Genomic DNA, 12,910 nt, shown 5'->3' with positions numbered 1-12,910 from the left:
GGGGCCCAGGCAGCACCAGGCTCCATGTACCGCTTTGGGGGGGCACAGCTCCCAGCATGCACTGCCCTGGGGGGCTGAGTGCCCAGTGCCCCCCCCGCTTCTCCAGGCCCCTTTGCCCCCAGCTCGAGCAGCCCCTGCCCATGGGGGCAGGACAGGGTCTAGGACACGGGCCTCGCAGGCCCTTGGAGCCCAGATACCCCTGGGGGCGGCTCTGCTGGGCTGGGGGGGCCGTGCCTGGGTCTCCCTGGGGGCTTGGCACAGGGGCCTCAGGATTGGGGCCCAGCCTTGCAGGCCCTGATTATAGGCAACTCTCCATTGGCAGTACGGGGCTCATGACACACGGCAGGGCAGAGCCGACTCTCCTCTGCGGTGGGGGGGGGCAGTATGGGGTTCCTGCCCCCCGGCTGAGTCCCTGGCATCCCTTCCCCTGACGCGGGACCCCAGACGCCTGGATTTTCTCCCCAGCTGGGGCTGCCCAAGGGGGCTGGCAGGGGGCTGGACGCGGATGTGCGGTTCTCTCCCCACCCAAGGGGGCTGGACCTGGGGGGGACCCAGACACCCGGGGTCCCTGTGAGCCCCGCCAGCCCCCACCTCCAGCCTCACTAGGGCGGGTCAGGGGCTGGACCGGCTTCGGCCCCCGCCCCCCGGCCGAGACCCCTCCCCAGCCCGCCCCGTCCGGGCTGTGCTGCTGAGCCCTGGCCCCGGTCCTGCCACCCGGTGCCCCCAGCCCCTGCTGAGCCCCGACCCACGGCCCCGACCCGGCTGCCCCCGCTCCCCTCGACAGCTCTGATCCTGCCCCATTTGGGCCCGATCCTGCCTTGACGGCCCCGATCCTGCCCCCCCAGTGCCATGCGGGGCCCCCCAGCTCTGGCTCTGGCTCTGGCTTGTCTCTGCCTCCAGACCCTGGCGCAGCCCCTGCCCGACGCCACGGCGGAGCCCCCGGGCCCCTACGACGGGGACAGCGGTGAGTCGGGGGCTGGGGGTAGGGAGTGGGGGGCACCGGCAGGGCCTGGGGATAGGGGTTGCAGGTTGGGAGTGAGGGGCACTGGCAGGGCAGGGGGGCTGCGGGGTGGGAATGAGGGGCACTGGCAGGGCTGGGGGCAGGGGGGCTGTGGGTAGGGAGTGCAGGGCATCGCCAGGGCAGGGGGCTGCAGGTCAGGAGTGGGGGGCACCAGCAGAGGCGGGGGGGCACGGGGTTTTGCTGACCCCATGGGGCTTTCGGCTCTGGCCCTGGCCCCTGTTCCCCCTCAGGGGCCCTGATGGCTCCAGACCAGAGCAGCATTGTTCCTGCTGTCCCCACAGCCACAGGACCCGGGAGAGGCGACAAGGCACTGCCAGCTGGCCGGGGGCATGCAGCCCCAGGGTGGGGTGCAAGGGGGGGGTGCAGGGCAGAGCACCCTGGGGGTACCTGGTACCTCCCAGGACCCGGCCATGAGCCCATGGTGCCCACTCTCCTCAGTGCCAGGGGGCCAGGCTGAGCCCTGGAGCTGGCAGTGCTGCTGCAGGGAGCCCCAGGGGTTTGCATATATTTGCTCGTTTGCATATATTTGCATAGACAGCCAACATTTGCATAGGTGTGCACACCAGCATGTGTTGGCAAACAGCTGCATAACAGTGCATGCTGCATATATTTGCGTGCCCATGCATATACTTGAATATATTTACATGCCTTGCTTGCGGCTGCAGGGATTTGCATGTTGTGCCACCTGCCAGCCGTACCCACGTGCAGCCCTGTGCAATCATTTACATGCAAGTGAATATATTTGCATATATTGCCAACCCACCGCTGGGCATGCTTACATTTATTTCTGTGAACTTACATGCATTGACATGCATCTGCATACTTTACTGTGTGTGCCTGCGCTCATTTGTATACATTTTGTTCATTTGCATATATTTGCATATGTTGCTGACTGGCCTAGCGTGCTTACTCACAGGCCATTACATGCCATTGTGTGTATTTGCCTGCATTGCCAACCCTCCCACCATGCTTGCATGCTTGTTTTACATCAGTTTGCATAAATGGCATTGATTTGCATGCATGGTTGACCTGCCCGCCATGCTCACCTGTGGCCATTTGCACATATTTGCGTATATCTGCGTGTTTCTGCATACATTGTTGGCTGTGCCTGCCTGCCCCCATACGCATGGAGTTGCATGTGAGTGCCCACAGCCAAGTGCCCCCATGCCCAACTCCGTGCCGTGCTCACTTGTAGCTGTCGACCTGCTGGAGGCACTGACCGCATCACGTGCCATCCCTGGCGTCTCGCCGGCCCCAGGCCCCACGCCGGGCACCCCGGCCTGGCGCTTCGGGCGCCGCACACCGCACTTGACACTGCCACGGGCCTACGCCGTGTTCATCCTGGCCAGCGCCCCCCGCGCCCTGGGCTTCCACGCCGTGGCCCGCCAAAGCCCACGCTCCCAGGGCACGCTGCTGGCACTGCTCTCGCCCACGACCCACAGCCCACTGCTGCACCTGGCCTCCAGTGCCCGGGGCGATGAGCTGCGCTTTGACTACCGTGCCGCACCCAGCGGCCACCCTGCCTCGCTGGTCTTCCCTGGCGGCAGCCCCTTCGCCGGTGGGCGCTGGGTCCGGCTAGCGCTCAGCCTGGCGCCGCACCGCCTGGTGCTCTACGTCGACTGCCAGCCTGCCGTGGTGCTAGGCCAGGCTAGGCACCAGTCCCGGCTCAGCCTCCACCTGCCCCTTGACCTGCAGATCGCTTTCGCCAGCCTACCCGGGGACGCCAACTCTAAGTTCCTGGTGAGCCCCGTGCCTGCCCTCTGCCTCGGTGCCAGCTGCATTGCCAGGGCCCTTCCCTGGGCCCTGGGCCTGGCACTGGAGTGGGGGGGGGCTTCTGCCTGGACCCCCATACACCTCCCTCCCAAGCCTCCCCAACCACTGGGGCTTCCAGCAATACCTGTGCCCCCAAATTGCTCCCCCTGCCATTCTGGCTCCCTTATTTGCAACTGGTGGCTGCTCAGGTGTGTTTGGTGCTGGGAGGCAACTGTCCACCCCATGTCCCCCCCATGTCCCCAACCTCCCCCACGCTGACCGGCCGTGCTCTGGCCACAGGGCACCTGGCAGACAGCCGAGATCTCCACCACCGGCTTCTCACGCCGGCCCTGGCACTGCAACCACCTGGAAGGTACGACCCCCCACCCCAGTTGGGCAGGGGCAGGAGACCCCCTGCAACTCCCCCCCCAGCTGCACCCAGGGGTGATGCGAGGAGAATGTGCATGTATCTGCATAGATTTGCATAGATTACCCCCCCGGGCACAAAGTGTGCTGGAGTGAAAGCATCTGGTCCAGATGTGGGGGGAGCTGGGGGCTTGGGGGTACCCAGCTGGTGGGGGTTGCAAATGGGGCAGGGGGCAGCTGGGGGCACGCAGGGCTGGGATCTTGGAGGCCTGGGTTCCTCCCTGTGGTGCAGGGCCGGACGTGCAGCTTAACGGTTGCAGCCGGAGCCAGGGGACCCCCTCTACCTTCCCCGTGGTCACCCCCCAGGTTGGAGAGAGAGCCCAGGGGTCCGGGCCCCCATCTTCCCCGTGGCCTCAATTTGCATTCTGTCCCTGGCAGGCGCAGCAGACCACCGCCCCCGTGGCCCTTTCAGCCGCTAATGAGTTTGGATGCTAATTGCTGGGGCCCCTCTGTCCGCCTGGCTGCCCCCATTGAGAAGCAGCCCTAGCCTCTGGGGCAGGGGCGGGGTCCAGGTCATGCGTGCATGGCTGTGCACGTGTGCAGGAGGGGCATCCCATGTGGGTGCACACGTACATGTGTGTGTTGGCAGGCTGCCTACACATATATGTTGGCCTGTGCAGGGCAGAGGTAGGGGTGTGCATGGAGGAGAGGTGGGTCTGTTTGCACGTGTGTGTGTGTATGTCTGTGTGGTTGCGTTTGCAGGGAGCATCCGTATGTGTGTGAACGGGGAGAATCAGTGTGTCTCTGTGTGCGCACATGTGGGTCCACGTGCATACATACACATAAGCAAGCAGCGTCTCTTTGATGTCTGCCCCCCCCCATGACCCTAACAGATGCTCACGCCCGGGGCACACAGGGTCCTGCCCCACAGCTCTCCATCAGCCCTGCTTGGGACTCCCTCCAGCTCACAGCAGTACAGGGGCCAGGACACATGGCCGGGCAGAGCCAAGCACTTGCAGAAGGACAGACCTGACAAACTCATCTCACTCCTTCCTCAGGGGCTGGGACTCAAACCCACGCCTGGCTGTCACGTTCACCCCACCTCTTGCCTCGTAGGCCCCATCCTGCTGCCGTGGGAGCCGGAGCCAGAGCCGGGAGCACCGGGGCCCATGCCCCTGTCCGAGCCACCCCCGCCGGGCCCGAGTGACGTGCGCAGCGACCAGCAGGCGCCCGAGGAGCTGGCGGGGAGGGTGCGGCGCCTCGAGGGGCTGCTGCAGGAGCTGGGCTCCAGGCTCAGCGCGCTCCAGCTGCAGGCATGGGCCCCGCCCCACCCCGCCACTGCCTCCCCTATGAGGGTACCAGGGTGAAGGGGAAACTGAGGCATGGGCCCTCCCTCCCTCCCCTGCCAGAGCCCCAGGGTGCAGTATGGGAGAAACTGAGGCATGGGCATGGGCATGGACCCACCTCCCTCATCAGCCCCAGAGCATGGGGGAAACTGAGGAACTTCCCCCCCTGCAGCCTAGACCCCTCCTCTGTGGGGGAGCATGGGGGAAACTGAGGCACTGCTCCCCCCCACCCCCTTTCAGCCCCACGGTGGGGGGGGAAACAGGCACCGTGGTGGGGCGGGGGCTGGCGGGACTTGCTGGAAGCCCCCAGGCAGGGCCCACAGAGGGACCCAGGCGCCCGGGCTCACGGGCCGCCCCACCCGCAGAACTCGGAGCTGCTGGCCCGCGTGCGGGAGCTGGAGGCCTGCGCCTGCCTCGGTGAGTCGGGAGCCGGGGTGGGGGGGAGGGCCTGGGGCGCACGGGGGAACTGAGGCAGTGGGGTTGGGCGGCGGGGCAGGCACCCAGGTATCCGGGCTCCCAGCTCCCCACCCTCCAACCACCCCTCGGGGCACTGAGCCAGGGCGCCTGGGTTCCCGCTCCACCAGCCAGCCTCGCCCCTGCCGCCCCGTGCCTCAGTTTTCCCAGGCGGTGACTCCCCCTGCCCTGCTAACTGCCCGCGCCCCCGGCCAGGCTGCCGCTGCGAGGGGCAGCACCGCGGGCATGGCGACCCCGGGGCCAAGGACGCCTGCGCCGCCTGCCCCTGCCCGGTGAGTGCCCCCCTGCCCCAGCCGGATCCTGCCTCGGTTTCCCCATGTGCCAGCAGGTCTCTGGGGCGGTTCCTGGGGAGCGGGGCGCGGAGCTGGAGTATCTCACCCAGGCCTGACCAAGGGCTGCTTGTCCTTAGCGCCCCCCCTCCCCACAGCCCCCTCAGGCTGGGACCCTGCTCTGTGCCCCCGGGGCCTGTGCCCGGCTGGACTGCGCTGCCCAGGAGGGGACGCCCGGAGTCTGCTGCCCCCAAAGCCAGGGTGAGATGTGAGCAACGCAGGGGGAGCAAGGATCAGGGGTGGGGGCTTGTACCCCAATACCTCCCAGCCCTGCCGGTGCCCCTGACTCCCGACCCGCAGCCCCCGGTGACGGTGCCCCCCAACTCAGGCTGCCAGGACGGTGCCACCCGGCGGGAGCACGGGGAGGAGTGGGCGCCGCTCGCCGACCCCTGCCAGATTTGCCGCTGCACGGTGAGGGGGTGGGCTTGGGGGTGGGGGGGCAGCCCAGACACCCTCTCCTTGTCCCCCCGGTGCCCTAAGCTGCCCCCACCCCCATTTCCAGCGGACAACCCAGTTTTTCTGGATGGGGGTGCAGCTCTGGGGGGCAGCGCTAATTCCACCCCCCCGCGCAGGAGGGTCGTGTGCTGTGTGTGCAGAGGCAGTGTGCCCGCCTGTGCCCGCACCCCGCCGGCCCTCGCCCCGGCACCTGCTGCCCCGTCTGCGATGGTGAGTCCTGGGGGGCCTCTGCCAGGCTGAGACCTAGCGCGCTCACCGCTCTGCCCTGGGGGGCCCTCACCACGCTGCCTGCTGCCCCCTCCCCACAGGATGCTCCTTTGAGGGCCGTGACTATGCCAGCGGGGAGCCGGTGCCCAGCGCTGAGCCCTGCGCCCAGTGTGTCTGCACCGTGAGTGTCGTGGGGGGCAGGGGGGAGAATGCCCCTCCTGGCATCCTGGGGGCCCTGCCAGCATCCCAGAAGCCTTTGCACCTGGGTGCGCGCCTGCAATGACTCCGCCTGGCCACTAGGGGGCGTCCTGCTCTTGGGCCCTCCAGCATCCCAGAAGCCTTTGCATTGGGGAGGGGCCTGGCAATGCCCCCCTTGGCCCTCCAGGGTGTGCCTGGTGCTGGGGGGGCTTCAGAATCTCCCGCCAGTATCCCAGAAGCCTTTGCACCTTGGTCTGAGCTGCCCCCCAAGGAGGGAATGGGGTTGTGGGGGGGAGTGTGCAGGGTGCCCCTCACTCCTGACCCGCAGTCCCCCAGGCTCAGGGCTGGGGGCCCGCGGAGGCCCCCAGCTGACCCCGGGTGGTGCCCACAGGCCGGGGAGGTGTCGTGCCAGCGCCTGGAGCCCAGCTGCCCGCCTGCGCCCTGCAGCCACCCTGCCCACACCCCTGCCCAGTGCTGCCCAACATGCCATGGTGAGCCCGGGACCCTTAGAGGGGGCACAGTGAGAGCTGAGGGTCCCGAGCCTGCCCCGGCACCTCCTAGCTGAACCCCTGGCATGTGGGGGGGGCCCCGGGAGTGACCCCAGATGGTTGGGGGTGCCCTGGGGCAGGGTGGGGGCTGCCAGCCTCACCCTGTGATGTCCCCTCCGTCCAGGCTGCGAGTTCGAGGGCAGCGTGTACCAGGACGGGGAGAGGTTCATCCCACGGGGTGCCGGGCGCTGCCTGCACTGCACCTGCTCTGTGAGTGGTGGGGGGCCATGGCGGGGGAGGTCTGTGCACCCTGCGGGGGGTTGCCCCAATATCAAATGCCCGGAGGGGAAACTGAGGCACGGGCAGAGCCAGCCGGGGGTGGTCTCTCTGCAGGCTGCAGCACTGACCCCCTCTGGCCTGCACACCAGGCCGGCTCAGTGCAGTGCTTACCCTCCCCGTGCCCCCCTGTGCCCTGCCTGCACCCCCAGACCTTGCCGGGCCACTGCTGCCCCATGTGCCCAGGTGAGTTCCCCCCGCCCCCGCTCGGGGCTCCCCCAAACAGCAGGGCTTTCCCGTGTAGTGTGACCTGGCATACACGTGTGGCTGTTTGCACATGGGTTGGGGGTGGGGTCTCGGGAGAACTGAGGTGTAGGGATGGGGGCAGCATGGGCTGGGGGTTGGGAGTGAGGGGCACCTGCTGGGCTGGGGGGCAGGGGGTGGACACTCGTTCCCAACCTGCAACCCCTGCCCCCCCCAGCCTGGCTGGCACCCCTCATTCCCAACCCGTGCTGCCTGTGCCCCCCCACCCCCACGGACCCCCATGTGCAGGGGAGCAGTTGTGCCATGAGCACCCTGTGCCTGCCCCCAGCCTCGGGACCGGGGGGTGGGGGGGCAGGTAGGGGGGTGCCCATGGGAGTGTATATTGGTGGGAGTGTGCAAGCCTCTGCGTCCATGGGTGTGCATGGGTGGGTGCCCGCGTCTGCATGGGCACATGGAAGCTTGTCCACAGGCACGAGCCTGTCCGGGTGGGCACGTGGGTGCATGTCCGCGTGTGCGTGAGCCTGCCCGCCTGCTCAGCTGCATGTGTGCGAGTGTGTCCATGTGGCTGTGCCCATGTGTGTCTCTGTATGCGAGGTTGTCCACATGGGCGTGTGCATGTGCAACCATGCCCCTGCACGTGGGCCTGTGTCCATCTGTGCAAACGTACAAGCCCACGTGGGTGGGCCTGCACGTGTGTGCCCGTGTCCCAAGGTGTGGGCTCAGGCACACGGGCAGGCCCACCACGTGCCCGTGTGGCTGGCTGTGCCTGCGCGTGTGCCTGCACCTTGTCCTTGTGTGGGGTATGGGGGCCCCAGCTGAGGGGGGTGCTCATGCCCCTCCGCCTTGACGGGGACTAGTTCCAGGGCCTGCCCGAGCCATTCACAAAAGTGGCTTGGTGACACGTATGGCTTCGCGTGGCCTGGGACTATTTCCAGGCCTACCACTATGTGTGTGTGGGGGGGGATGGTGATGCATGTGTCCTTCCGCCCCGAGTGGGAGTATTTTCTTCCCCCTGGCATATGTGTAGGTGCCCCCAAATGGGGGGCCGAAGGGGGGAGTGGGGGCTGGTTATAGCCCTCGCTCAGCCTGGGACTATTTTCTTACCCACTGCCCCTGTGGGGAACGAGGGTCCTCTAGCAGGGAGTGGAGACCTACTTGTATCCTTCTGCCCCAATGGGCTACTTCTTTGTCCAAGGGCATGGGGAACCTGCAGATGGAGTTGCGGGGGATGGCATGTATCCTTCCACTTGGCCTGGGACTATTTTTAGTGTGCCCCCCTGTAAGGAAGGGGGTGGGGTCTCTAGCAGGTAGTGCTCCACCCCCCCCCCCCCGTGGGGAACATTTCTTTGCCCAAGGGCATGGGGAACCCCATGTGGAGGAGTCCTGGCATGTATCCCTCCACCCCACCTAGGATTATATCTTCCCATGGGCAAGGGGGCCCAGGCAGGGAGTGCCCCCCCCTTGCGCCTGTATCCCTGCGCCCCCAGGGGGACTATTTCCTGCGGGGCACGGCCGTGCGGTGCCCACGCCCTCCCTGTGTCCCCCAGGCTGCTCCTACCACGGCGTGACGGCCACCCACGGACAGAGCTTTGCCGATCCGGAGGACACCCAGTGCTCCCAGTGCACCTGCCAGGTGAGTGCGGGGGGGGGGGTGCCCCATGCCTACCCTGTGCCTCAGTTTCCCAGTCACCTGATGTTAACTCTGAAACCTAATGATGGTTGTGGGGTTGGAACGGTCATTCTGCATAACCAGCCCCCACCCCCTCACGCACACCTCTCAGGCCGGGGGGTAATTGCCTACTGGGGAGGTGGGCAGTGGTTGAGCTGGACCAGAAGGGGGTGGGGGCACGCCTGGGTCCTTGCATGGATGCCCCCCGCTTGCCCTCCAGGCTGGGTCAGTGCAGTGCCAGAGGAAGCCATGCCCGCCGGCCTCCTGCCCCCACCCTGCCCCAGGGGCCTGCAATTGCCCCCTGTGCCAAGGTGAGACTAGAGCGGGGCAGAAAGGGGGAAGGGGCTGAGGGACCCCCCTGGGTTGGGTGGGGGCGCGGTTCTCTTCTTCTCTGACCCCACTTCTCGCCCCCCCTCCCCCCCAGGCTGCCACTTCCAGGGCCAGGACCTTGCAGACGGGGAGAACTTCGCAGCCCCCCAGGACCCGTGTGAGCAGTGCCAGTGTCAGGTGTGTGTGGGGGGCAGGGCATGGGGGTCCCTGGCACTGCTGGGGAGGGCGCTGCAGAAGGCGGCTGGCTCTGGGGAGGGCCACGGCTACACACAGCACTGGGGGCAATCTCTCGTGGGCATGCCAGGGGTTCAGGATCGGGGCCCTGAGCCGGGGGGGGCTCGTTAACACTGCTCTCCGGGCAGGAGGGGGCCGTGCTGTGCGCCCGGGTCCCATGCCCCCCACTGACCTGCACCCACCCAGTGATGGAGCCCGGTGCCTGCTGCCCCCGCTGCCAAGGTACTGTGGACCCCCACCCAGCCCCTCTCCAAGCTGGGGCCATCATGATGCCAGGCTGTGAGAGCGCCCCCCCCCGGCCCCTCACCCATGGCCTCTCACACTTGGCAGAGCCCCCGAGGAACTGCACGGCCAGCCTGGTGGGCAGCGAGCTGCAGCCTCCCACAGACCCCTGCTACAGCTGTCGATGCCAGGTGGGTGCCCGTGTCCCCCCCAGGGCATCCGAAATGCAGCCATTTCTGGGGTGGGATATTGCATGCAGCTGACTCCTTGCAGGGGGGGACTAAGAGGACACCCAGGGTGAGTAGATGCCCCCTGCCCCTCAGCCATGGGGGCATCAGGGGGCTTACACCCTTTACTCCCTCAACCGCGCTGTTGCCCCCGCAGGACCTGAGGTGGGTGTGCGTGCACCAGGACTGCCCCCTGCCCAGTTGCCCCCCCACCGAGCGCTTCACACCCCACGGCGCCTGCTGCCCCGTCTGCCACGGTGACGTATCCCCCCTTCCCCCCCCTTTATGGCCCCTGCATCTGTCTGCACAGCCTGCTCTGACAGGAGCTTCGTTATGGCTGTTAACGCTGAAACCTAATGATGACCACATAGCCAGAAGAGTATCGTTTCTGGCATAACCCACCCCTGCCACTTACACCCCCCCGGAGGATGGGGGGCAGCAGCCTGACCTCCCCCCTCTGCCCTCCCCCCATTGCAGGGTGCGTACTAGAGGCTGATGGGCGCCGCGTGCCCGACGGAGAGACCTGGACGGACGGTGCGGATGCCTGTGTCACCTGCACCTGCAGTGTACGGCGGGGGGCAGACCAGCTGGGGTCACCCCCAGGTTCCCCTCCCACAAACCCCCAGCAGTGAAGGGGCCTCATGGGCTGGAGGCAGACAGCCCCCTCCCAGGATGACCCCCCCATCTGTGCCCACAGCTGGGCCGCGTGCAGTGCCACGTGGAGGAGTGCATGGACCTCACCTGCCCCGATGGCCTGGAGCGGGTGCAGGTGCCCGGCACCTGCTGTGGCCAGTGCCAAGGTAGTAGCAGGCCTGGGAGTGGGGGGGCAGGGAGAGCCCCCTTGGGTGCAAGGGGCTGTGCCCAGCGAGCTCAGCCTGCCAACCCGCGAGGGTCCCCATGCCCAGCAGGGAAACTGAGGCATGGACAGGACCAGCACCCAGACATGCTAGCTCCCAGGGGCTGCTGTCTTGGCCGAGGGGGCATATCGGGTTCCCCCTGACCGCAGCTGTGTCACCAGTGCCAGGCAGCGCCTGCTCCTACCAGGGTCGCCGGTTCGAGTCTCGTGAGCGCTGGCAGGTGGATGCGTGTACGGCCTGCTCCTGCGTCGCTGGGGAGGTGCACTGCCGCAGCCAGCGCTGCCCCCCACCCGCCTGCGGCCCCGTGAGTCCAAGGAGCGTGGGGGGTTGCAGGTCCCTGCCCCCTGTTAGGGGTGGGGGGCAGTTTGGAGACCCTGTGGCTGCATGCCACAGACTAGTGGAGGTTGGGGTACCAGCCCCCCCATGACAGTCTGTAACCCCCAGGATGAGGCACCGGCCCTGACGCCAGGACGGTGCTGCCCCCACTGCCACCCACGCCCAGCCACATGCCAGGCCTTCGGGGACCCGCACTACCGCACCTTCGACGGGCTCCTGCTGCACTTTCAGGGCACCTGCACCTACGTGCTGGCCCGTGACTGCCACGCCAAGGACTTCAGGTCAGGTCAGACCCCCTCGGTGCCACTGGTGCCCAGACACCTGGGATGCATCTTCCACTCTCATGGGCAAAGGGGTCTGGGGGGAACCAGGGCTCCTGGGTCCCACTGTGGCCCCCCCCCTTGTGTTCGCAGCGTCCACGTGAGCAACGATGCCCGGGGCCACGCGGGCGTATCGTGGACCCAGGAGGTGGTGGTGCAGGTCGGGGGCACCCAGGTGCAGCTGCTGCAGGGCGGGGAGGTCATGGTAAGACCCCCGTGCCCCCACCCGGCTGTGGGGCTCAGGCGTGGCCCCCCGGAAGGGGACGTGGCGCCCTGAGCCTTGCCCTGCCCATGCCAGGTGGACGGCGAGGCGGTGACGCTGCCCTTCCTGAAGGAGCCGGCGGTGTACGTGGAGCGCCGGAGCGGCACTGTCCTACTCAACACCCACGTCGGCCTCCAGGTGTGCGGGGCCCCCGCACGCCCAGCAGCACCCCAACACCACGGGGGTGGGACCAGAGATACTGATGCCCTCCCCCCCCCGCCGGTAACAATGGCAATGGGGCTCAGCGCCCGGGTGCCCGCTGACCCCCGTGCCCCCCAGGTGCAGTGGGACGGGCGCTCGCACCTGGAGCTGAGCGTGCCGGGCACCTACCGCGGCCGGACCTGCGGCTTGTGCGGCAACTTCAACGGCTTCGCCCAGGACGACCTGCGCGGCCCTGGCGGCGACCTGCTGCCCTCCCATGCCGCCGTGGGCAACAGCTGGCAGGTGGGGGGGGTCTGACCCGCGGGGTGGGGGGGCAGGGGTCTGCACTCGGGGCACCGGGGCCGTGAGGGTCCCCAGCCCAGCGCGCCGTGCCGTGCCGCCCGCAGGTAGCGGCGCCGGGGCAGGACGGGGGCTGCGGGCCGGCCCGCGACGTGGAGCCGTGCCAGGAGGCCGGGTACCGGGCGCGGCGGGAGGCGAACGCGCGGTGCGGGGCGCTGAAGGCGCCGCCCTTCACGCGCTGCCACGGGCTGGTGCCGCCCGAGGGCTTCTTCGCCGCCTGCGTGTACGACGCCTGCGCCTGCCGCGCCAACGCCAGCGCCTGCCTCTGCGACGCCCTCGACGCCTACGCCGCCGCGTGCCGCCGCGCCGGACTGGTGCTGCACTGGCGCGCGCCCACCCTCTGCGGTCAGCTGGGCACGGGCCGGGGGTGTCTGTGCCAGGGTGGAAGGGACTGGGGGGGCAGAGAGGGGCGGGGGGGATGCTGGGGCCAGGCCCTGCAGGGCCACACTGACCCCTCTGTCTCTCGCAGCCGTGGGGTGCCCCCGGGACCGGGGCTACGTGTTCGCCGAGTGCGGCCCCCCCTGCCCGCGCACCTGCTTCAGCGCTGGGGCGGCGCGGGGCGCCCGCTGCGTTGCGCCCTGCGTGCCCGGCTGCCAGTGCCCGGCCGGGCGCCTGGAGCACGAGGGTCGCTGCGTGCCCCCCCGCGCCTGCCCCCGGGTGCGGCACCGCAGCGCCTGAGCCCGCGCGCCTGGGTCCCCTGCTCACACGTGTACGGCGGGCGCTGCCCGCGCAATAAACCAGGGGTGACGTGGGCACCGGCTGTGCGGCTCCTTTT

The 12,910-nt window shown here is 68.2% G+C and overlaps 1 protein-coding gene across 24 annotated transcripts; it reads left to right on the top strand.

Moving 5' to 3' along the window:
• Positions 1–11: 11 nt before the first annotated feature.
• LOC149865327 (kielin/chordin-like protein) lies at positions 12–12,888 on the top strand. 24 transcript variants are annotated; one of them, XM_090041355.1, is made up of 28 exons: positions 12–964; positions 2,717–2,761; positions 3,074–3,146; positions 4,256–4,452; positions 4,658–4,902; positions 5,070–5,231; positions 5,369–5,489; positions 5,589–5,699; positions 5,861–5,954; positions 6,053–6,132; positions 6,541–6,640; positions 6,822–6,907; positions 7,031–7,159; positions 8,589–8,810; positions 9,067–9,157; positions 9,271–9,353; positions 9,539–9,632; positions 9,741–9,823; positions 10,017–10,116; positions 10,337–10,425; positions 10,557–10,659; positions 10,866–11,020; positions 11,161–11,333; positions 11,466–11,577; positions 11,671–11,772; positions 11,914–12,078; positions 12,183–12,480; positions 12,605–12,888. In XM_090041355.1, exons 4-28 carry the CDS (start codon positions 4,309–4,311, stop codon positions 12,811–12,813), a joined length of 3,351 nt encoding a protein of 1,116 aa, XP_089897481.1. In that variant the 5' UTR covers positions 12–964; positions 2,717–2,761; positions 3,074–3,146; positions 4,256–4,308; the 3' UTR covers positions 12,814–12,888. The 24 variants fall into 24 exon arrangements, 23 of the variants coding, with proteins under 23 accessions (XP_089897481.1, XP_089897468.1, XP_089897466.1 ...); XM_090041342.1 differs by having other exon boundaries at positions 2,217–2,761; positions 5,155–5,231; positions 5,387–5,489; ... (1 more) ...; positions 5,791–5,954; positions 7,066–7,159; XM_090041340.1 differs by having other exon boundaries at positions 2,217–2,761; positions 5,155–5,231; positions 5,617–5,699; positions 5,791–5,954; positions 7,066–7,159.
• Positions 12,889–12,910: the final 22 nt, after the last annotated feature.

Source organism: Crocodylus siamensis, chromosome 4 (genome assembly GCF_052110815.1).
Source record: "Crocodylus siamensis isolate JL-2025a chromosome 4, ASM5211081v1, whole genome shotgun sequence".
In the NCBI taxonomy this organism is placed as follows: domain Eukaryota; kingdom Metazoa; phylum Chordata; order Crocodylia; family Crocodylidae; genus Crocodylus; species Crocodylus siamensis.
The sequence above is the reverse complement of the archived record's forward strand: the minus strand, read 5'-3'. Positions and strand labels throughout refer to the sequence as shown.

Coding starts and splice junctions, on each gene's coding strand:
- LOC149865327 (XM_090041336.1), top strand. CDS start 850: ATGCGGGGCCCCCCAGCTCTGGCTCTGGCTCTGGCTTGTCTCTGCCTC. Junction 965..2,216: donor CCCCTACGACGGGGACAGCG/GTGAGTCGGGGG, acceptor GCTCACTTGTAG/CTGTCGACCTGCTGGAGGCA. Junction 5,232..5,368: donor GCGCCGCCTGCCCCTGCCCG/GTGAGTGCCCCC, acceptor GCTTGTCCTTAG/CGCCCCCCCTCCCCACAGCC.